Source organism: Pecten maximus, chromosome 2 (assembly GCF_902652985.1).
Source record: "Pecten maximus chromosome 2, xPecMax1.1, whole genome shotgun sequence".
Classification (NCBI taxonomy): Eukaryota; Metazoa; Mollusca; class Bivalvia; order Pectinida; family Pectinidae; genus Pecten; species Pecten maximus.
Window position 1 is genome coordinate 48,061,937 of NC_047016.1, and position 23,780 is coordinate 48,085,716.

A 23,780-nucleotide genomic window follows, 5' to 3' on the forward strand; every position below is an offset into this window, starting at 1 on the left:
TCTATCAGATATATCTTCAATTAGAGAAGACTGAGAAGATGGCGGCTCTTCAATAGTTGATAAATTAAGAGTGCTTACTCTTGTAAGAAATTTGTAAATATTCTAAGTGAATTAATGTATTTCGAAATATCTGTACATGTACCTGTAGCATGTTTGTCCCTCGATGTTAACCTTGGTTATTTTTCTTGTGTGACGACGCCGGTTCATAATCAGATCCTGCTCCATAATAACGCCGCAGTATATTGGACTCATGAACAAGCTGAAGATGATGATAATATATGAGATGTTAAAATACAGCGTCCAAAGTGTATGTCACTTATGCGTGTCATGTTATTGCATACTATTATGCATACTATAAACCCAGTTCTATGAGATATTGCGAACAAATGTTTGTGTAATTAAGTACAATAGCATTAATATGATAATTATAAAATTCATTGTGACATACTATAGAATTACAACATTGTTCACTAGAAAGTATACGTGTCTGCATATATCTTATGAATAATACTTATGAATTATTCCATAACAATTATAACCCATTCATCAAATAAGGCTATATCAACTTTCTGGGAAAATAAACAACAAATAAAAAAATAACAACAACAAATGACAAAAACAAAATACTCCGCACTTACTGTTCCAGCTTTGCAAGTCTATCCTGATAGGGGAACCAAATATGGCGTCCAACCCAATAAACAGTTATGAGCCACCCAGCTCCTGCTGGTAAGTGCCACCAGGTATCCATAAACGCTGGGTCACAGGTGCGGTCTTCATTCGACACATTTATCAGAAAGTTATACTCGCAGTCAAGATAAAGTATCGCAACCGCAACTGGAGTGGAGAGAAGTAATGGCACGGCGTAGGACATAATCTGCATTTGAAGTTTGCAGGCTGTGTATGCGATATAATGGCCAATGTACGCAGAGAGAATCAGACAGGCGACCGATGTATAGTTTAGGGAACTTTCATCAGTTCTGCCTAACATGATATCAAATGCCCATTGTAGTTCTAGATGCCTGTCTTGCTCCAAATAGAGAAAAGCAACTACGACCGTGACGGCGATCTTCATTGGAGTGGCAACAACGTATACAATTGGACGACATTCTTGCAAATCGAATTTTAATCCAAGCATTGCGATTTGTAGCTTGTTGGTTTCCTTCAAGGCACCGCAGAATCTATCGTCGATGAAATTTTCCCAGTAGGACAACGAACAAAGGAAAAGAGCCAACGCAAGCTCTAATATTTTTCTGTTGTCTTCTACGAAAGCCCGGTTGTCTATGTAATATTCGTATAACACAACCACTGGTATAGCTAATAGCTGTCCTAGGGCTGCCAGCACATCCAGCAGGAACTCAAACATCTTCCCTACCGACGATTTGTATCTCATTTTGGGGTTCTTAGTCGACGAGCACAAAGGTTTAAGGATACTCGGCACCATACAAGTACAACTGAGTAGAAGAACTCCCCGTACTACATCGAGTTCCGGTAGGATTCGGAAGGCCAGTATAGACACTCCTATCGAGTGCAACATTTCCACCAACACCACCTGAAACAAAGCACAGAGTATTGTCATTGCACTTTTTCGACCCAAAAGTATTCAGATATGTGTTTTTTTCATTGTTACACGTGCTTGTACATAATATTTACGAGATTTTCTTTCCTGGTAGTATAAATACTTGTATATTGTTTTCACATATATAGGTTAATCCTAAAAAAAAATACAATACATAAAGCATAAAAAATGGAAACGAAATCAATAGACAACTTACTAATATAACACTTTTCAAACTCGGAAGGGGAACGTTGCCAAACAAAGATCTCCAAAGGCTGAGAAAGAAAACCAGGGTGTATGGAATGCAGATGGCAATCAAGAGAAGGCTGTACCGAGCACTCCTGTCCACGGATGATTTCTTCAAAAGTGTGAAAAAAATATATATGAATGGGGAGGAATGTAAAACACAAAATAAGACCAGGCGTTCTGGAAGGAAAAGCGTCCTCTGCTTCAGCGATAAAACCAGTCATGCAAATTTATGTGAACTATTGATGGAAAATGTTTTCTCTTTATCAGACGAAATACCACGCTATAACTGATATTCAGTGTTACGAAAGTTTAATTCATTCACAAGTCAATTAAAAGATTTTTAGAACTTACTTCTTCAGACGTGAGTGTTACCAAACTGATCTTTTGCACAACGGAGCATGCAAGAAGAAGCGTCCCTAGCACAAAGTACGTGATAATCTTCAGAATCTGCATCCAGCTACTGGTGTAAATGTCCTCACGCTTCGCTTCACGGCTAATTATTTTGAAAATATCCCAGAATCTGAAAAAAAAAATTGTGATGATTCTACAAAAGAATCTAATACATTAGCACTGTTCAAAATTAGTTTGATACAGTATACACAAAAACATGCATTAAACATAATACATGTACAGTTGTTTCATCCTTGTAGGACTCTAATTGTGCCAAGGGGTTGTTTAGTTTGGTACATGCGATGAAAACAAAACACAAGCTAGGTCGACAGAAATATCAAATATATGTATATGGAGGTTAATAGTATATTCATCATAGTATACTTGTTCTTTTAATCAGTCTGATTTTCAAAATGATAAACATTTTAAATTTGACATGCGCGAATTCGTCAAACACCAGGTACACCGACTTCTCAAAGATAACTTAACAGAGAATTAGCATTTATTCATACTTTGTTTTGTGATACTGAATAGCCCACACGATTCTTTATCAATATCTGTCAGATAACGAAGATAAACCATCATTTGAATGCGAGATAACTGATATTTTTTATTCTTCTGGTGCGCTTTTGCACTGTAGGTCGTTTATTGTTTCAGAACTGTATTGTTACTGTGGCTCCGGCTCCGAATAACATGTTTGTACCATATGCATTGAAAGTTTCAGTTCTTGTGGTAACTAAAAGGGGGGGGGGGGGGGGGGGGGGGGGGGGGGGGTTAAGTGTATTTGAGATTAAAAAATAGGGTTTACCATTGAGATATCCGTATAGTTTTCTTATTCTAATTGATTAAACTGGCAATGTTAAATTGATAGAACATCATTTATACTGTCAAACAAGTCTCTACTAAAATATGATAATCACTTCTTCAATGTGAAACTACAATACTTACTCTGCGTCATCTTTCTTTGAATCTTCAGTCTTGTCTTCGGTGTTGTTGTCAGGGATGGGGTCTACAACAGGTGTCGGGGCCTGCTTCTTCTTGCGTAATTCTTTAAGCTTCAGTGGTCCAACAGAACTGGCTATATTCTTTGGATCTATTGGATTGAAGTACATCGTGGATCCAGGACTGCTGTCATCTTCCTCAGAGTCAGAGTAAGACGTCGATCTTGTTGATCCTAAACCATTTAAACTAGATCTATAAGAATCCCCGATTCCGTAGGGTGTATCAGTCTTGAATGAGTGCCCAAAATCTGTGCTTTGTCTAAAGGGGTGGCCAAGTCCCTGTAAATATAATTCAAACACAATGACATTGGTATGCTGTTAATTTCTGCAAAGCTATATATCAATATTTGATCATTTAAATTTCACCATTATCATTAACGTCTAATTGATTGCTGGGTAGTTCCAGTGTTGTTTTTCTATATTGTATGATAATTAGTTATTTTAATTTTCCTTTAACCTGCAGAAATGGGAAATAACGTTACTTTGAGGATCTAAGTATGAGGAATTGTGTCTTTATGAATAAGACAAATATTTTGTGCACTCTAAACTGAAGGCGCTTGACTGAAGTGATTAACAATAATGTAGTCCTGTGGCGTATTTTTGGTCTCCGCCTTTTCGACTATATAGTATCAAAATTCCCTATAGTTGTTAATTCCTCCTGGCTAATAATTTGCAGTTGCCTCAGTCGAAATTAGTTCGCCGCTCTCTCGAGCAACCATGCTTTGCAAATAAACGCTTCCATACATTTTTGAATACATGTCTGCTCTATATTCACTGACAGCGGCTAAAGTGAAATTAAATCCGATGTGAATAACACAAACTTTAGAGTATTGTTCATGTTGTGCACTTGTTTATACAGTGTGTTACAAACTTATTTGTTATTAAAAAATATTTTTTTTTTTTTGTAATTCCTTTGTGCTGTTATTGATGTATCTAATACATTGTTTAGATTGTGATCTGGTAAGCGTGATGGAGATTTATAACATAGATGTATAGTGGAATTTAACCTGTGTAAAATAGATTTCACGGATAGTGCACGGGGACGTCACAAGCCGGAGTTCATAACTGAGTTCACAGTTTTGTGTACTGAATCTCAAATTATATTTTCCCGAATTTCTGTTTGGATTTCCGTTTTCTGTTTGCCTATAGAGACCAACCAACCACTTGTTTTCCCATAGACTTTAGTGTTAACGTTTTGGAGTATTTCATTCAAATTCTTGAATTCAATATGACAATTATGGTTTATAACAAACGTTTAGGGTCTGATATAACACCTAATCAAAAAAAAAGTTGGGTCCTTCAGCTCAAATTTTCTCCAGGGTAGCCATTTTGAAAATAGGTGAATTTCGCAGTAAAAATTCTCAAAAATCTTAAATGTTTACCTGTTTATTATTATTACGTGAACTTTTGGGAAAAAAATCAATCGGACTTACGAAATTTATATCAACATTTCTTATTGATAGTTACCTATCAGGCTACATATCTATTTTATCACTTCATAACATACTGGCCAATCAGTGGCTGCCAGACATTTTATCCTTGGCTCAACTTTCTATACACAGGGGCTGTTTCAAAAATATATTTTTTTCAATTGGTTGGTTGTTCCCTATAGTTTATTAGGTAATATGATTTGCATTACTTTCGTTCTAATAGATTGTATGAATATTTACTGCATTGTTGTCTTACCTAGAATTAGGGCATCCGAACAGCTATACACAATTTCTTATACTCATAGGTAAATACAATAAATGTATAATATATGTTCAAAGAAAAAGTGTGGAAATTACATTGGTTACATCTTATTCAACTGAGTTCCGAGAGATGAATGTTGATGAATTAAGGAAAGTTTTATCACAATTTATCATTATCACATTAAGTATATCAATTGCATTTGCGATGTGAACTTTGACATTTTCGATGGTCATCCTTGACAAACTTTCAATTTAAAAAGGTAGCTTTAAGAGCATGTTTCTGACCTACTAGATTTCTATGGAAGATGTCAGTGAATGTATTTTGCGATTGTACATGTATTTCTTAAGTGTTACCACGTTAGTGTGTTTCGTTTCGCAAATAACGGTATATATTCTAGAAGGGTAAATCTTGGCCAAATCCAGGCAATGCTATGTTCTCAAAGTCTTCATATCGCACAAGGAAAGATAATTTGTTCTGATTTCTCAATCTCTCCTGTACTAACATCTGTAATATCACGTTCCCTCTCCAGCATGGATCTTCGTTCGTCTTGTTTTCTCTTTTTTTCATCCTGATATTGCTTCCACCTCTTAGCAATTACATCTGCAGCTGCCCGTTCCCTGACATTTCGACATTTCTCCAGCCAGATACTGATATCTTCCTGCATGAATACCTGATAAACCCAATTCAAAGTTATCTATAAATGTTCAATATTGACCTTATTATAATGCATCTATACGTCTATAACATAAAAAATATTGGATTTCATCTATAACATATCTGCAACATACAAGCGTATCGGATATTACTGCTTTTTATAGAATCTTTTAGAAATTATCAAAACACGGTGTATAATATAGTCTATGTGATCTGCATTCAACATCTTTATTTTACTATCTTCTGCATGTTTGTTTGTATTTATTTGATAATATGTTCACATACTATTAGTCGGGTTAAACGGAGAATTATTTAGTGAAAGATATGGACAAAAGTATCTACACTTACATGAGAGCAATATACAATACGAAGAATTAAAATTGTGTGACTATTTTTCGAATACGTTTTGCATTGACATAAATGACAGTTTTGAAAACAATAAAATGATAGAAACATTTTTATCGAAATGGCCATATTGGAAGAACGCAATTCCATGTCGTATATACTGTAAACTTGATAATATACCATTTGTTGTTCATTTGCATTACTCATATTGGGAATAGATAATCAGTTGTAATCAATTTCATATTGGAATAGATAATCAGTCGTAATCAATTTCATATATAAATATATAATCAGTCGTAATCAATATCATATGGGAAATATATAATCAGTCGTAATCATTTTCACATGGGAAATATATCATCTTTCGTATTCAATTATATATGGGAAATATATAATCAGTCGTAATTAATTTCAAATAGTAAATAGATAATCAGTCGTAATCAATTTCATATTGGAAATATATAATCAGTCGTAATCAGTCTCATGTGGGAAATAGATGAAAAGATGTAAACAACTTAATATGGTTCAGTTGCATTTTCACGTGTATAGTCCGTTGTTATCAAATTAATATTAGAGGCAAATCTTTTCTCAAACACATCTAATGCATCCGTGGTCTAAAAAGTACTCCATTCGATAAAGATAATAAAATAGTTACACTTTTGTGTTATAGTAAGTATGTATTTTCTTGATAATATTTTGCAGCGACATTACCATACTGAATGATAAGTGCGATAAATAGAGTTATCGCATCAACAGAATATCTAAATATTAGAGAAGATAAAGAAGCATAACGAAATAGCACAATATAACTCTTACAAATGAAGCTATATATAGATTTATATCCATTCTTATTAGGATTCCGTGGCCTCTTTTTGAATAAAAATCAATATCTCAATATGATAGAATTTCCAATGTGAAATAATACATTATTCGTGATCCGTAGTTTGTATCTTTCAAGCTATTTTCGCGACCTGGTAAACCTTTCCTATTTTCAAGATATATTTATCTGCGATCCCAAGGATATTTATGAGAGTCTTGTCATTGGTATTGAATAGCAGGTTATCAAAGTGTGGAAAGCATAAACCTGTCAACCAGAAATATGAGTTACTGCTTGAGGTTCTCTAAAGTGAAAAAGCCTTATGCCTTCGATTTTGCTACTAACGTTGCCTATGGTAGCGGCGAAAATTAACTTAAGGCCTCTTCTGATTGCTGATACGTAGAATCCTTAAATCAATTTCCCCTTGATGGAGTCATCTTCAGATTGATATAATAATTTTGGGTAAAAAGTTTAGTTAGTGCAGATCACTTAACATTGGAAAGCATAGCAAATATCATCTAATCAGTAGTACGAACCCTTGATTTGCCAAACTTTATCCCTTTCATCATATCAACAGGCAAAACTTTCGTCAGGAGCAGCTCTGTCCCAGCCCTGTCCGTCTTGGCCTTCCGGCATTCCACGTATAATGGCCTGTACCTATAAAACATTTTTGACAAAGTGTTCATTTGAATTGAATGCGAGATGAGGAGTATAGCATTGCCGATGATAACTTAAGCTTAAATTAGCATTCGTTTAAGTCAACAGTAAATAAAGTGTGTTATTCAATATCTTGTTTCATATTTGTTGTTCAAGTATATTTCTAAAAGTCTGGAAATACTCATATTCATATACTAAAAGTGTGATGTTTTTAGTTATAGATAGAATGATCCGCGGAGGGATACATAATTTAAACCATAAACTTACTAAGGACAGGCATTTGTCTATACAGTCAAATCATGTTGTCTCGCAGTCAGTGGTACTATGATATAACATATCCCGAGTGTTCGAGAAAATCGAAAACATTTTATAAAAAAATATTTACTGTCGGCATTGAATCTTTACTTCAAGTTAAGCAAGGTCTTCGAGCTATCAGAGTTTTTGCTGACGAAGTGAGTCTATCTATATCATACCAAAGGAAAGACATCTCACCTCTTTGTAAAATCATCATAACGTTTTCGGACGGGTAGTCCCAGTTTCCTTATTTTAGCCACCTCCGAGATCCCGTTGTAAAGCATCTGTTCTGAAACCTGCACTTCATCAAATGTGTCTGGTTGCTGAAGCATGTTTGGCTTGATGCACCTGTGTTAAAGTCAAGGTTTGTTGTAAGCTATAATTTACCTCATATGAAAATGGTAAACAAGATAACGAGCTATTCATATATCCTGAAATGTGTCCCATTTGTATACTATAGAATTATATATATGTTATTAGTACATTTAGTGAATTGAACAGGTTGTTTTAACGTGACACCAGTAGTTCAAATGTGCCGAGTGGTTATGTCTAGAAATTTAAGTTAATTTTAACGTTATATCAATGATACAAGTTTACCACTTCGATAATCCATACATTTGCTTATCTTTTAATGTAAAACATGTCCAACAGTTTTACCAACATATTATTTAGCTTAAAACATACGAACGCATGCAAATTAACTATACTTTAAAGGCTTAAACATTTGAAAATAATTAATGGATTTATTTTGACTGCAGGTAACATGTTATTCATAATAAATACATTGAATTTTGTAAATGCCTAAATTGACCCGCATTAGAAGAATTCTAACTACACCAATGGCTTATCTTATAGGATGGGACTTTCAGAACAAGTTGTGGAATTAAGTTAGAGCTTATTTGAGAGTGCACCTGTATTCATGTTAGGTTAAGATTATCTACCTACCAACAAATATTGAGAATGATAGTTCATATACGTACTTAATATAGTAAGGTTCTGCGTGCTGTAATTTTTTCAACAACTCGTTCATAGAGCTCTGAAATATATAAAAGTATTTAATGTCAAGAATATCTTAAACTGTTAAGTGATATGTTCATAAACAACACATTGAACCATCTGCATATCCGAAACAAACACAAAATTATAAATCTCAATTCATCCTTTATACCGACAATGAAATGTTGATGATGTTGCCGCTGGCGATGTTTTTCATGCATTATGTTTTTAATGTATAATGTTCAGGTATCAATACGTAAACACTCAAGTGACCTACCTGGAAGTATGAGATGACAGTTTTGTGATCTTTCGGGTTGTAAATCTGGCTTGTACCCCGAAGAGTGTCACCATACCTATGCAGAGCCAATAAGAATTATGTTAATCCTACGTGTCTTACACAACATGCAGGGCAAGGACACAAAATGAGAGGGCGTGGTTATCAGGTGACCCAGGGTGCCCGGATGGTACAGTGGTATTACACTTGCCTTTCACTTATGATTCCCCGATCGGACATGAAAACGTTCAGGATGACCTGTCCGACCAACTTGGTTTTCTACATGTATTACGTTTTAACATTACAACATTTTTTTCTAACCCAGTGAGGGGCTGTGATATCTCAGTTGACTAGAGCGCAGGCAACATAACCTCAGGTGAAGAACAGAGGTGATTTGTTTGACACTCCCTACCCTTGGTTTATGTTTCGCGAGAAGCTTAGAAATAGATACATTACCCCAATTGATCTGGATTGCAAGTAAATGGCCTCCCCTATGTTGTTCAGTGAGGTAGCCACTGTATACGTGATTGCGACCCCGATTCAAAATGACACTAGCTGTTGTTTTGGTTTTACCAAACAAATATACAGTCAAACCTGTCCATAAAGGACACCAAAAAGACAGATCAAAAGTGTCCTTTGTGCAGACGTTTATTATGTAGTAAATTTGAAAGAGTTGGTCTGATGAGTCTGTCCTTTATAGACAAGTGTCCTGTATATAGAGGTGTTCCTTACAACAGGTTTAACTTATATGATTTAGCGACCTTGATCTTAGGACAGTTCACTTATCCTTTAATTCAGACCAATTTCGCTCCATAATGTCATAACAAAATGAGTGAAAAAATATTAAACATGGCCTTGACTTTGAACCTTTGAACCTCTTGACCTTGATCTTTTCTGATTTTGCTTCATGATGACATAGAAAAATGTTTAACACTAAAAAGATACTTAGTTTGACCAGGGCAATAACCCATAGACCATTGACCTGGAATCAGCTGATATCATCTTTAATTCCTATTTACTTTGCTTCATAATGTGAAAAATCATCAATGAAAAGATACAACATTTAACTTTGACATCAAACATGACACTGACTTTAAGTCATTTGAATCCTTCTAAACATCTTTGTTTCATCATGTCATAACAAACCTTTGATTTTAATATTCGGTTCATTGACACTGACCTTTGGTTAATTGACTTCTTCCCAGAACAAAATATTCATCAGTGAAAAATTTAAAAAATAATACCTTGACATTTGACCCTGTGACCTTGACCTCTAACCCAAAGACCTTTAAATATGGCAAGTTGACTCTTTGTTTAATTCAAAACAACTTTACTTCAGCATGCCATGATGAAATATTCATCGGTGAAAAGATGCAAAATTTGGCCCTGACCTTTGAACCTGACAGCCTTGAACATCTTAAGACAGTTTCATGTAAATCGGTCAATAAATACTAAAATTATAGCTAGGAGTATGATTTGTGGACGGACAGACAGCCAGACACAAATGCAGACATGCAACCAGAGTGATTGTTATAGGGCACCCACATATCCGATACGATGCCCTAATTATTAGCATATGGCAAAAGTTCGTATCAAAATAAAATCAATGTCAAGCCATGCAATTCCTCTCCTTCACAGACCTTTCTTTCAGACTTTTACCGAGATCAGCCATCAGACGCAGCCCTTGTGTTGTAGGGGGTTTCCTTGGACCTGCACCTGCTCCCCTTCTTGACTGTCTGATGTTATGGACAGTCCTGAAATATAAAAACGATGATTGATTTATGGAGACCTGATGTTAGATTTAAATTTGTAAAAGACGGAAAAGTATATACAAACCGTTTTATTTTTTATATTCGAAAAGAAACTAGGTATACCAAAAAGGGTTAATGAAATCATAATGATTAATTACATTATCATTGTCCTAGTCTTAATAAATGGATACATGTTAACCTGTAAATGATAAATGATTAGTATTTACGCTGAGATTGTTCCCGTTGGTCCTTTCTTTGCGCTGAATAGGTCGGACACAAATGGATTTTCACTGTTCTTCATACAGCTGGTAATGTCTGCGCTCAGCATATCTCGATTCTTCTCGACAAAATTTGATCCGTCATACCACACCTGTGATTCAGTCAGTCAACAAATGAGTCAAAAAGCTCTTAGTGGTATAAAACGATTTGGTAGCTTTCGGGAATAAAGTGGTTTTTAGCTTGTGGATCTGACGGTCATATAGAGTGCTATGTAGCGATTTTTAGCTTAAGGTCATATATTGCTATGTAGCGATTTTCAGCTTATGGGCGTAGACTTTTAGCTTATGGTAATAGAGTGCTACTTTGCGATTTTGAGCTTACCGTCGTCGGGTGCTATGTAGCGATTTTGTGCTTATAATTATATAATGATATGTAGCGATTTTTGTTTGAAGTTATTTTGAGCGTATGGACATAGAGACTTATGTAGAGGTAAAACAAAGAAAATCACTAATAACACGATAATATTTGACTTTACAGTGACATGTTGTGACATTATTATTATCAAAGTATCAAACTATATCATAGGTGATTCACTTTGGTTTGAATGCCACTATAATACAATATCATTCTGGGAAATTGCATCAAATGACAACATTTGATGTTACATGTAATACTATTTAATGAAATGATGCCACTATCTGATGCTATTTTTGCAATGTTGCATATTATTCGTGATATATGAAATGTTATTTACGATACCAATATAAATATTATACCTGACGATATTTGATTTTAAAATATGTTGCTGTTTCAAGGTATGAAAATGATCCGTTTTACCTGTGATCAGTACGTTCCGTTATTACAATATAAAGAATATATTGCAAATGAGTGTTGTTATCAGGTAACAGATAATGTGTCTGAATACAAAAATTATATACAGATACTGAGGATTTGAATTTTACAGAAACAGAAGGTTTAGAGCAAGGCACACGAAGAAAATTTCAAGAAAAGTCTAATGAACCTGAACCTTTTGATAATGATTGTTTGTGGTTTCATTGACATGAAAAATATTCACCTGAATTTAGTCTTTACTCGATATTTACCTAATGGTGATAAGACATGACTGGTCTGATTAAAATACTATAATTGTACAATATATAAGACCTTGTTATAAATAATAACATACATATAATGCTACGTATAATAATGGAGAGTACCAATAGTGATGTAAACATACATTGTACCTATATTAAAACAACATTACCTGCCCAGCGAAGTGCCGGATACCGAATTCCACTCGTCCTTGCGGAGATACAGTGAAACTTTCGTGTGTGCCGTAGTTGTCTTTCAGTTTTTTTACGAACTTTTCATCCGACCCTTGTCCTAACTTTGACTCTTCGTCAAGCAATGAAAGCAAGCCGAATGTTTTCTAAAAAAAATATGGTTTAATATTGTTGATAGCACAAGCATCTTTATATATTCTGAACAAAATACAAACCATTTATTTAAGATTGCAGTGTCCAATGGTAAGCTAGATTATGGAATTAAGGGATGTGTCTTACAGATTGGAAAACTGTTCAAAGTTCTTATAAATATATAAACATGTGGATTTATGAAATACATTGTTTTTTGTTATTGCAGTAAAAAAAATAAAAATTGTGAAAAAAAACCCACATTTTCTACATTTCAGAATTATGAAAACCATTCTTACCACATAAAAATAGTAAAAATGCATGAAACAATTTTTTTACGTTGAGTATTTTACCTTGTTCCTATAAAGGTCTTTCTACCGTTAGCTTTTCTTTATGTGTGTATATTTGATCCTGCACTTTAAGCATATTGCGAATTTCTACAATGACATAGGTATGCCTACCTTCATGAACAGTTGCAACAAGGCGTCGTTGTTCTGAAACTTTATGTCAGGGATTTGAATGCCTTCCTCTTTATATATAGAAATCTCAAAGTCCATTACGTTCTTGTTAGTGAAACTCTGCAGTCTCTCATTAATTAAATTGATACACATCTGCTCCATGCTGTTGGACTCCAGTTTCTCAAATCCGGCTATATCAAGAATACCTATACTTGCACTTCCGGTTGATGATTTTACTCTGAAAGAGAAATTGTTGTTAACTCGTAAATTTACGAATGGTGCATAAATCACACACGTAAATTGCACTTTTACATAAAAATTTAGTCAAAGATACAATATACATTCATACTCTAAATATTGAATATAATACTACATGATACAGTTGTTTTGTTCTATTTGGAGTCGTCGTGATGCTTGTGGACAGAATGGTGTTATCCAGAAAGAATGTTTGGAAATCAAAGGATGTCTTAACTCTTTGTGAATTATGTATGTATCAAACCATTTCTTTACCAATCTGTTGCAAGGTAGAAAAATAAGTAAATCATTGAACCGCTGGATTGTACAAAACACATACAGATAAGCCCTTTTCAATACGAACTGGCAATTTGAATGGTCAGAGCCAAAATTCATTAAGTTAATGCTTCATACAGCTTTTTTCGTCTTTCTAGAGCTCGTAAGAGATGTCAAGGGCCTTAAGTGTGGTGTTGTCAAATGAGCACCTGAGGAAACTCCTCAAAGGTCAAATAGAAGTTTCAAAATTTGGATTGGAGAGCAAAAACTAATAAATAAGAGCATTTTTTATATTTTAATATAATTTTTGATATTTTAGCATTAGATTAAAAAACAAACAAACAAACAAACAAACAAACAAAAGAACAAACAAAAAGTACGGGTTATTTTTTAGAACGTGTTGCTATGCAAATTAGTTAAAACGTGATCAATGTATATAGGTTAAGGCAAACCTGTATTAACCAAAAAGATATGTTAATTGCATTAAGACATAGGAAAAAATGCATTCATGCTTTTAATATGAACCGTATTCCTCATTTGAATGTATGTAACGTAAAACTGTCCCACTTGAGCTGCTTAAATAGGTACTCAGACCGGGTTCTCAAAATACAGATAACTTTCGTTTAGCTTTTGCTAATACATTTATCTCGTTTTGATAAAATTAGGCGAATGTCGATAATGCCTGTTCAATATCATATAAGCCAAAAATACAAGTTTAAATTATTCATTATCAGTTTCTGAAAATAACAAGACTGTCAGGTAACAATGGCCTAAAACACTTACTTCGCAGGATGCAGGTTCATGTTGATTTGACGGACGATCCATCCGAATAAACGCTCATACATGGCTTTAGCGAAGGCGTCTCGCGTATCGATGGCCTGTGCCATGGACTTCCGTTTCACTACAGTTTCTCCTGGAAACAATGCATCGACATATCATTAAATTCAACTTTAGTATAAGAATGAATGGTATTTCATAAACTACGCAGATGCTTCACGTGCACAACGTCACTATGATAAATGTTCTATTCTGTATTTGAACAGCTAATTAAACTAAAGAATAATATTGTTATGAAAAAAAAAGAATATTTATCATTAATGTATAAGCAATGGAAATATAATGCTAGAACACATATGATGGAATCATCATGTTAAATCATGATCATTTGTTTGGATTGTATAACTGCATGATTAAAATTCAATTTTACATACCAACATACGTCTGCTTCGTGGCAATTAGTGCATGTCCTAAGTCCTCATACGAGACATTCAGTAGCTCGGCCACTGTCAACAAAAACACTGACTTTCAGAGGCTTTACAACACCACTTGTCCCAAGAATGGGTGGTTGGGTGGCACAGTGGAAACACACTTGCCTTTAATCTAGATGGCCGTGGTTTAATTCTCCGATGAGACGTGAAAATGTATTGATAACTTTGCCCTATCACGTGGGTTTTCAACGAATACTCCGTTTTCTTACCACATCAAGAACCCTCACGCGCTTCCATCCGAGCCAGCAAGATGATTAATGTAAGTTGGTATAACTGTGTTAGCGAACCTATGAGTCTGTAAGATTCCAAGTACACTGTTAATGTATTTTATGGTATGGTATTTTATTTCGGCACTTTTTTCATTGAAACTATTCCGTTAAATAAGATTGCGCTGCATATTGTTTTACGATATGTATTGAGGGTACGCTTAATTATTTCGCTGATGATATCATGTGTTTTAAGTTTCAAGACTGATAAGTGCCACGTAGTTTTCCCTATTTATACATGATGTGATCATCATAGATATTTAGTCTCAGCAGTTACAATACATGTAGGAAACGGACTATAATCTGCAAATGGACGACAAATCGAAACAATATTCAGCAGGGACTTTCTCCAAAATCTTTATAACAGAAACAACAGCACCAAAGTACTATATACTAATGTATCTTAATGAGCCGCCATATTGCTACTGTTACTCATTCGTGTGACACTATCTGTGGAATATTAGTCAAACCTACCGTTGGATACGGGCGTGCTGTCTTTGATTTTCAATGTTTCGTTTGGGTCATCCGGCTCCTCGAATTCCACCTGTGTGATGAGGAGAATGGCCGCCAGTACTGTGTGGATGATGTCAATATCCTGTTGGTCAGAACAAAAACAAAAACACTATTATTGTTGACAAAAAAATAAAACCACTTCTAGCCAATCAATTTTTGGAATGTGTCTTAAAAATATGCATAGTGCAAAAATGTAGTTATGCATTGTGTATTTCACTTCACAATTGATTGGATTGTACATGTTTGTGATTTTATGCATTTTCGTTTGATGTAAATAATGTTATTAACATATTTCCAGACTGTTATTGGTTGAATGATTTAATTGTTTTGTTTTCATACAATGTGTTGTTCACGGGTTACGTATCAAGCAGTCATTGTTAAAAATGTCTCTCAGACCGGTGCCGTATTTAAGAAGTTTTGAATGTTGTGTACAACAATTACATAACAGATATTAAGCAAAGCCAATAATTCCAAGGACTATAGAAAATATAATAGGTATATACTGTATACGTACATATTTTAGCAGTATCATTATGTCAGCGCTTCTTTGAAGTTTTGATCTATATCATCATCGCGCTAATTACACATTCTATGTATTTATTTATGGAAAAATATAATTAGTGATAATTTGCCATTGTAAAATATGTTATTTTTGCAAATAGATTTGAGTGCCTGAAATTGTTCTCCGGCATTAGACCAAAGTTGTACAAACATGTAGAATTTGTTCTATATTAATGCATAGCAATTAAGAAATAAGATTTTATTAAGTTAGAGAACATGGCCATTGTTTCCATCCATGATTCCTGGAAATACCTGTTGTTCCAAATTAATAGACTTCAGTACTTCAATCTGTTCCTCGTACATTTTTTTGTAGAACTCCCTTCCAGCAAGTAATTCGCGGTTGCCTTTTAGGATTCTGCAAGGAAATATGAAACATTGACCCATTTCAGTATGACGCTGTCGTCCATTTTCTAAGACTTTCAAAATTCCACATTTCCATAAAAAATATCAACCTTTCTCAACCTTGTCTAAAGGTTGGCGGTAAGAACTATACCACATTTTATTGCCGGTTACGCATTTTGAATATATATCTATCTATTTATTTTGACCATATGTATTGATTAATATTTCTGTAACTTTCCTTCGTACAATCACGGCGTTTCTTGGAAAGGGAGGCAACTCTCACGATATGTGAATAATCTAAAGTTCTGTCACCGCTATCGAGGGGGTACTTGCTTTGTTGCAACGATTCCTACCTGTAAGTGTTGGCGTCCTTCAGGTACAGATTTTTCAGGACAGTAGCAGGAGCTCCAGCGAACAGGCAGTAGAAAATGTGAAAGTTTCCTTCTCTGTCCATCTGGTCAACCACCCGAGATTTTTCCAACAAGTAGTCTCTTACAATGGCTGAAAAAAATAACGTAACACGTAGCGTAACGTGCTCATGTTTGGTTAGGCGAGCTCATTCAGATTTACTTCAAATATAATAACACACTAACTCCAACTATTTTGTATTTAACAAATTGTATTATTTAAAATAACACCTTCACTTCAATTAAATTTATTTGAATAAGAGCTCAACTCTAGAAACCACATTAACTTCAATTATTAGATTTACTTACTTAGAAAACAAAAAAACAACAACAACAACAACAAAGCAAAAAAAAAAAGCAAAAAAAAAGCAACAAAACAACAACAACAACAAAAAACAACAACAAAAACGAAAAACAAAAACAAACAAACAAACAAAAAATGACTAAAAAAGAATAAAGAATATGGTTAGATAATTATTTTAGGGGAACGCAATATTAATTTTGTTTACTTTCTCTGATGGTTTCAAACTAATGACGTTTATTTCAACTGAGGCACACAACATGTTTAGATTGTTTGGACGACTTATTGTGTTACGTACCTCCTTTCACATGTCCGTCGGTAACAAAAGTCATCTCTAGATATTTGGCAAATCTGCTGGAATTATTATTCATCGTAGTTTTGGCATTGCCGAAGGCTTCGAGGAGAGGGTTGATCTGCATCAAAACATATCAAAGATAAAAACTACTACTATATATAAATAACAATTGTGAATGAGGTGAATATGGTGGGTCACTCATAAATTTATTAACATCAATAAATCAAAAATAATAATAATAGTGTCTTTACCATACAAAATATAGAAGCTGTGCACGGTAGAATCCCTTCGGGATGTATTTGATTATTTTATTAGAAGCTCAAACTTTTGGAAGGTGATGACAGTGTAAATTTGTAACTTATAGCACTGTATAAAAACATATATATGAGGGGCATCTTCTTCTTTAAAACGATAATATTTACTTTTATTGGAGATTGTTCAGAATTATCTTTGACTATATATTAGGATATGATTTTGTTTGTTATCTACACTTAGATAATTCTTTATTACAAAGGCTAACACAATCGTTTTATTCTACCATGTCGCCGATGTACATTTAGCAACAGGTCATTGGCCAATAACTTTGTATTAGTGAAAAATATACTATACATGAGCAACATTTTCCTAAAAATAAATAACAAAAACAAACAAACAAACAAAAAAACAAACAAAAACAAACAAACAAACTAACTTCCCCGTGTTGATTAGATAACGAAGGTCACAAGATCACAAATTCCTAACAAAGAGTTCTATTTGATTACATGTACATTATATATGCATGTACTGTATTGACGCCGGTTTGGAAATTTTACCTAGTCCCTGTGTATTGCATTAAAAGAACTTCAGACGACACAAAAGAACATGTATAGCGAAAATATTTCCATCATAGTATAATAATGATAAACACCATTTATAATGGTGGCATATAACATTCGGGGTTCCTTAATATATTAATATCATGCGGAATTCATTTGATTTGCTATATCGTTGGAATCCCAGAAGTTTATACCTTGACAATCCGATTGTGCAGATCACCGGCCTCTCTTGGGCACAACGACACGAGGTGCTTGACCATATATTTGGTACTCTCGGTTTTCCCTGACCCTGATTCTCCCTCAACCAGAATGACCTGGTTAGTTCGAGTCTCTTGCATTCGCCGGTATGCACGTGCTGCCGTGTAGAACACGTGCGGTGGTGGCATTCGTTTTAGACTTTTCCAGTGATATTCTTCATGTTGCTTTAAGGATAACAAATGGCAGTTATATTTAGATAAACAACAACATTACAAAGAAAAATTCGTTAAACATAAGTTTACATCCAACTTCATTACTTTTTTGTTTGCATGTATTATGAATTACACATTCAAATTGTCTTGAGGTAAATTTGACCTGAAAAAAAAAATGCCTGAACATGAAGTCATTTTCACATAAAAAAAAGTTTAGGTCAATTTCAGGTCAATGTCCTGACATTGGCCTAATGAAACCGCAACTGCCGCCGAATATTAATTGAACTTAAAACAGTGTTTCGATTCAAATATTTTATACATATAATAGCATGTATTTAGACTATACTCAGTATCCCATATGGTCTTCATTGTTGTTATATCCCCAAAATACGTTCGCTCGGTGCAATATCCCACGTGATTATGTTCAATGACTTAATCACAGGATACTTATTTTGATAAGATAAAATGGGACAATATGGGACATTATAAGATAGGACGAGATAAGATAGGACGATACAGGAACTTAAAAGGTAGGACAATATGGGACATTATAAGATAGGACAATATAGGACATTATAGGACATTATAATATAGGACATAATAAGGTAGGACAATATGGGACATTATAAGATAGGACGAGATGAGATAGGACAATATAGGACATTATAAGGTAGGACAATATGGGACATTATAAGATAGGACGAGATGAGATAGGACACTATAGGACATTATAAGATAGGACAATATAGGACATTATAAGATAGGACATTATAAGGTAGGACAATATGGGACATTATAAGATAGGACAATATAGGACATTATAATATAGGACATTATAAGGTAGGACAATATGGGACATTATAAGATAGGACAATATAGGACATTATAAGATAGGACAATATAGGACATTATAAGATAGGACATTGTAAGGTAGGACAATATGGGACATTATAAGATATGACATTATAAGATAGGACATTATAAGATAGGACATTATAAGATAGGACATTATAAAATAGGACATTATAAGATAGGACATTATAAGATAGAACAATATAGGATATAATTATAAGATAGGACAATATAGGACATTATAAGTTACGACATTATATGACCTTATAGGACAGGACAATATAAGATAAGACAATATAGGGCATTATACTATAGAACAATACAGGACATTATAAGATACAACAATATAGGACATTATATGATATGACAATATAGGATATAATTATAAGATAGGACAATATGGTATATTATAAGTTACGACATTATATGACCTTATAAGACAGGACAATATAAGATAAGACAATATAGGGCATTATACTATAGAACAATGCAGGACATTATAATATAGGACAATATAGGACATTATAAAATAGGACGTTATAAGATAGGACAATATAGGACATTATAAGGTAGGACAATATGGGACATTATAAGGTAGGACAATATGGGACATTATAAGATAGGACAATATAGGACACCATAATATAAGTGACAATCATGATATTATATCAGTTAAACTAATATAGGACACTATAAGATAAGTGACGATCATAAGATAATATCAGTTAAGATAATATAGGACACTATAAGATAAGTGACGATCATAAGATAATATCAGTTAAGATAATATAGGACACTATAAGATAAGTGACGATCATAAGATAATATCAGTTAAGATAATATAAAGCCGATATTCCTACCTTCTTCCCAAAGATTGGTAGATCTTTGAATGGATTTACTGCTATGAGTATGTCCCCACAGTTTGTCTGAAAGTAGATATTGATATACATCTGATATATTATAAGAATATATAAATATTTCTTGATCGTGTGTTATAAAGGAGAGCTAATAATATCTCAAGAAATGATTAATTAATGTGGTGTTTATATAAGCGGATAAGCAAATGATTTGCACTCAGTATTTAATTACATTCTTTCTTTTTTTCGCTTGATTCATCCATAATTAAAAAAAAAAACAAACAAACAAACAAACAAAAACAACAACAAAAAAACAAAAACAAAAAACCATAAAAATCATATTACATTTTTTTACAAAGAACAGATGCTAAATTCATTTTAGGCGTTGCATATGATGATATGTTGCATGTGTTGTAAAAATAAAATATTTCCTGAAAAATGATGATGATAAGATTACGATTCACGATCTGTTCCTGAGTATTGAGCACCTTTGTTTTCTTTCTCAGGTTCTTATGTACAATATTTGTGATGCTGAGTCTTAAGTCGCATTTCAAATATGTTGATACAGTTTGTCAATATTGGCCGTTTAGAATTTCCCCAGTTAAGATTATGAAAAAACATAAGTGAGGTAAGCATAGTTATCCCTTTCAATGCATTCTACTCGGAGAACTTTTAAAGCTATAAAATTATATATATAGATTATGAGTCTGCATGACGCAGTGTCATCCCTATTAATATTAACAAGTTGTTCGTTGTAACAGAGATATATCTTCCTGATATTTTCAACCAATCAAATACACGGAGTGTCTTAATTTCCATAAGCTAATCATTCTTGAGATGGTATTTGTTCGTCCAAAACTATAAAATGTACATAAAATCATTACATCTACATTTACATGTAAGTATATCAGATCCCGTCGATAAGAATTTATGTCACGATTAATACACATGTTCAGTCATCTAAAAAAAATATCCAAAACTCTCATATAAATCTCTGTGAACCCGGATGTTCATCGCCACAGATGTACCCGTATTTTGTATTTCACTTGTCAAAAGCCTGGTTAGCATACAATGAATAAAATGTTTTACTCGTTATAATGTTTTCTTCAAACCGGTCTATTTTCGTAAACCTGGGAAAATGCCAATACATTAATTTGGGTTAGATTTGTTCTCTTTCCCCAAAATTTTAACCAATAGACTTATAAATGTTTGTTTATATATAGTTTTAGATATCTTTAGGAAGGACAATGGGATTAAATGACAATAGTAACAATAGTAAACAGTGCGAGAGTACCTCAAAAAAACCGCCCACAATGAGTGAAATATACTGATAAGCTACATATTATAAAGTTGTATATAGATGGTGTTTATATCAGAAACACCCGAAAAGGCATAACAACAAATTATATGTCAGTTTGAATGTGATATACCATCAGAGAGATAAAACGTGATTAGAATTATATACATTACAGTCAAATGTATTCTGACTGACTTTAGAATGAAATTTGATGAAGATAAAAAAATCCAGCATGTCAGGTAATTTCCTACATAGTGGGTGTTTGTCGCTGATACTCTGTTTGTGTCTATCTTTTTTCCTCTACTTTGTATTTATATCCATGCAATATATTCTGTATGATATTTGGTTTCAGTTTTAACCTGCCAAGGATTTTCCAGCTTTAGCTACAGTGTCACTGGAATTCTTTACATTACAGAGTGACGTTCACTGCCCTTACATATCATTACGCGCGTGAATAAGTTCCAATATTTATTACTTTTCAGAAAACCAGAACGCTTAGACTTTTCCAAGTATGTCAATATGTGTTATAGCAAGTAACTATGATGGGGATTGATATTAATTTGTACTGACTGGTAATTAAAATGTGTTATCTGGAGACTACCCGTAGACAGTGTACAGTCAGCGCAAGAATATACATTATACGTACTTGTTTTTTTATCAACATAAGAATACTTTAAATCGGTAGCTGTAAAATGTAACTCAAAGCAGGATCAAGTAGTGAGACTTTGTAAAAGTTTAAATTACAGATGATCTACAATCCTAATTCACTGAGGACCAAACTCACGATCGTTTGTCTGTCTGTTCAGCTATTGTCAGGATGGTAGGTCTAGCGAGATCTGATTGAATGATGCTACAACTGTTTTCAATTAAGTACAGTGAATGTGCTAATTGTGGCGTACACACATTTTCACGCATTTCCACATTATAACAGATTAGAAAATTCATGAATAAACACCTATACTCTATATTGATAGAAATGGTTATATAGAAAGTGTTATTAGCACAATCATGTTTTATCGCTATTATTCCACACGAAAAACGCTTTAAAAAGATTACCACTAAATTATGTAATGAAAAACATAAGTGTCGCATACAGATACACAGGGAGATAGTTTAAAGGGAGGAGTTATGTGGAATAGCCAATTAAACAAAAGACAATTCCTATTTCGGATGTTATTTGGACAATGTTTATGTACTTTATGTATAGGGTAGATGATATAAATTCGTAATTGTTGTTCTTTTATTAATATTTGTTCTTTGTTTTTTGTTGTTCTTTTTTTTTTTTTTTTTTTTTGTTGAGGATTTGATAGTTATAAGATCTTTAAAACATTAAATAACAGAAGAATAACAACACAGCATATCGAGCTCAGCTCTTGTATTTCCGAATTATCCGTGCTGATGTTGAGAGCTTTTTGGCATGACAATTTTGATTTCTTATATTAGCATTGTCCTCATGAAGCACAAACACTCTCTAGTGGGTCCCCTACTGTGAACTTTTATTCATATTACAATAATAGTTGATAATCGAAGGGATTTGAGTGACTGGAAAGTGTAATGTAGATATTACTTAGAAATTACATTATAAATGACATTCTCGTTGTAATTTGGTTTCGTTATTTAAAATGTGAACACTGTATGAGGCCTGGGTACAATCTATCATTATATAGAATAGCTGAAGTGTTACGCGAGAGAAAAAAAATCTTTTTTTTTCATTGATGGCATTGATGCATTGATCTCCAATAGGTACAAATTGCAGTCCGATCATCGTGCTATATTTAATACAGAAAAGATAGCCCCATTTTTAAAACAAGTATGCTTACAAGTTGTACATATATGATATTATCAAAATATATTACCCAATCTTTATTAATATCTTCAATCTCAAGATTGTCCTCTTCCTATGTTCAATTATAAGTGATTAAAATAGAAAATGCGGAACGTGTTAACAAACATTGTCATAGAGTACCACTAGTGTGGTCACACGAGATCCGAATCTATTTCGTCTGATCTTGGCCTCTGGTCCCTTATATTAGTAGGGATATTTTATCAAACGTATTTCGAATGTTGTTCTTAAAATATCAAAGTCCATAGTGTGGAGATTGACAACGACGGACACATGCGTTACTTACTCCCACAAACGTTGTTATGATGGATGGATGGATGGATGGATGGAGGTAGGGATGGATGGCTGACTACACCCCACTGATGTTAAGAGATGAGCGGATGAATATATTTCTACAGAGTACGGGAATACATTTCTAAACTACAGTACGGGCGAAAGTCCCCCCCCCCCCCCCCCCGCCCCTTATTTTCATTCAGGCA

At 33.8% G+C, this 23,780-nt stretch overlaps 1 protein-coding gene across 1 annotated transcript in view; it reads right to left on the minus strand.

Moving 5' to 3' along the window:
• The window catches only part of LOC117322317, a 43,109-nt gene that overhangs the window by 12,278 nt on the left and 7,051 nt on the right, over window positions 1-23,780 (minus strand). Inside the window, exons 2-23 of the mRNA XM_033877171.1 lie at window positions 20,165-20,230; window positions 18,237-18,464; window positions 17,231-17,345; window positions 16,578-16,725; window positions 16,135-16,237; window positions 15,283-15,403; window positions 14,486-14,557; window positions 14,058-14,187; window positions 12,768-13,002; window positions 12,159-12,323; window positions 10,903-11,045; window positions 10,565-10,678; window positions 8,928-9,003; window positions 8,635-8,690; window positions 7,853-8,002; window positions 7,240-7,360; window positions 5,390-5,557; window positions 3,143-3,474; window positions 2,156-2,324; window positions 1,773-1,913; window positions 639-1,549; window positions 143-259 (exon numbers count right to left, since the gene is read on the minus strand). Coding sequence (XP_033733062.1) covers window positions 143-259; window positions 639-1,549; window positions 1,773-1,913; window positions 2,156-2,324; window positions 3,143-3,474; window positions 5,390-5,557; window positions 7,240-7,360; window positions 7,853-8,002; window positions 8,635-8,690; window positions 8,928-9,003; window positions 10,565-10,678; window positions 10,903-11,045; window positions 12,159-12,323; window positions 12,768-13,002; window positions 14,058-14,187; window positions 14,486-14,557; window positions 15,283-15,403; window positions 16,135-16,237; window positions 16,578-16,725; window positions 17,231-17,345; window positions 18,237-18,464; window positions 20,165-20,230 — 3,881 coding nt within the window. The remainder of the gene's footprint in view (window positions 1-142; window positions 260-638; window positions 1,550-1,772; window positions 1,914-2,155; window positions 2,325-3,142; window positions 3,475-5,389; window positions 5,558-7,239; window positions 7,361-7,852; window positions 8,003-8,634; window positions 8,691-8,927; window positions 9,004-10,564; window positions 10,679-10,902; window positions 11,046-12,158; window positions 12,324-12,767; window positions 13,003-14,057; window positions 14,188-14,485; window positions 14,558-15,282; window positions 15,404-16,134; window positions 16,238-16,577; window positions 16,726-17,230; window positions 17,346-18,236; window positions 18,465-20,164; window positions 20,231-23,780) is intronic.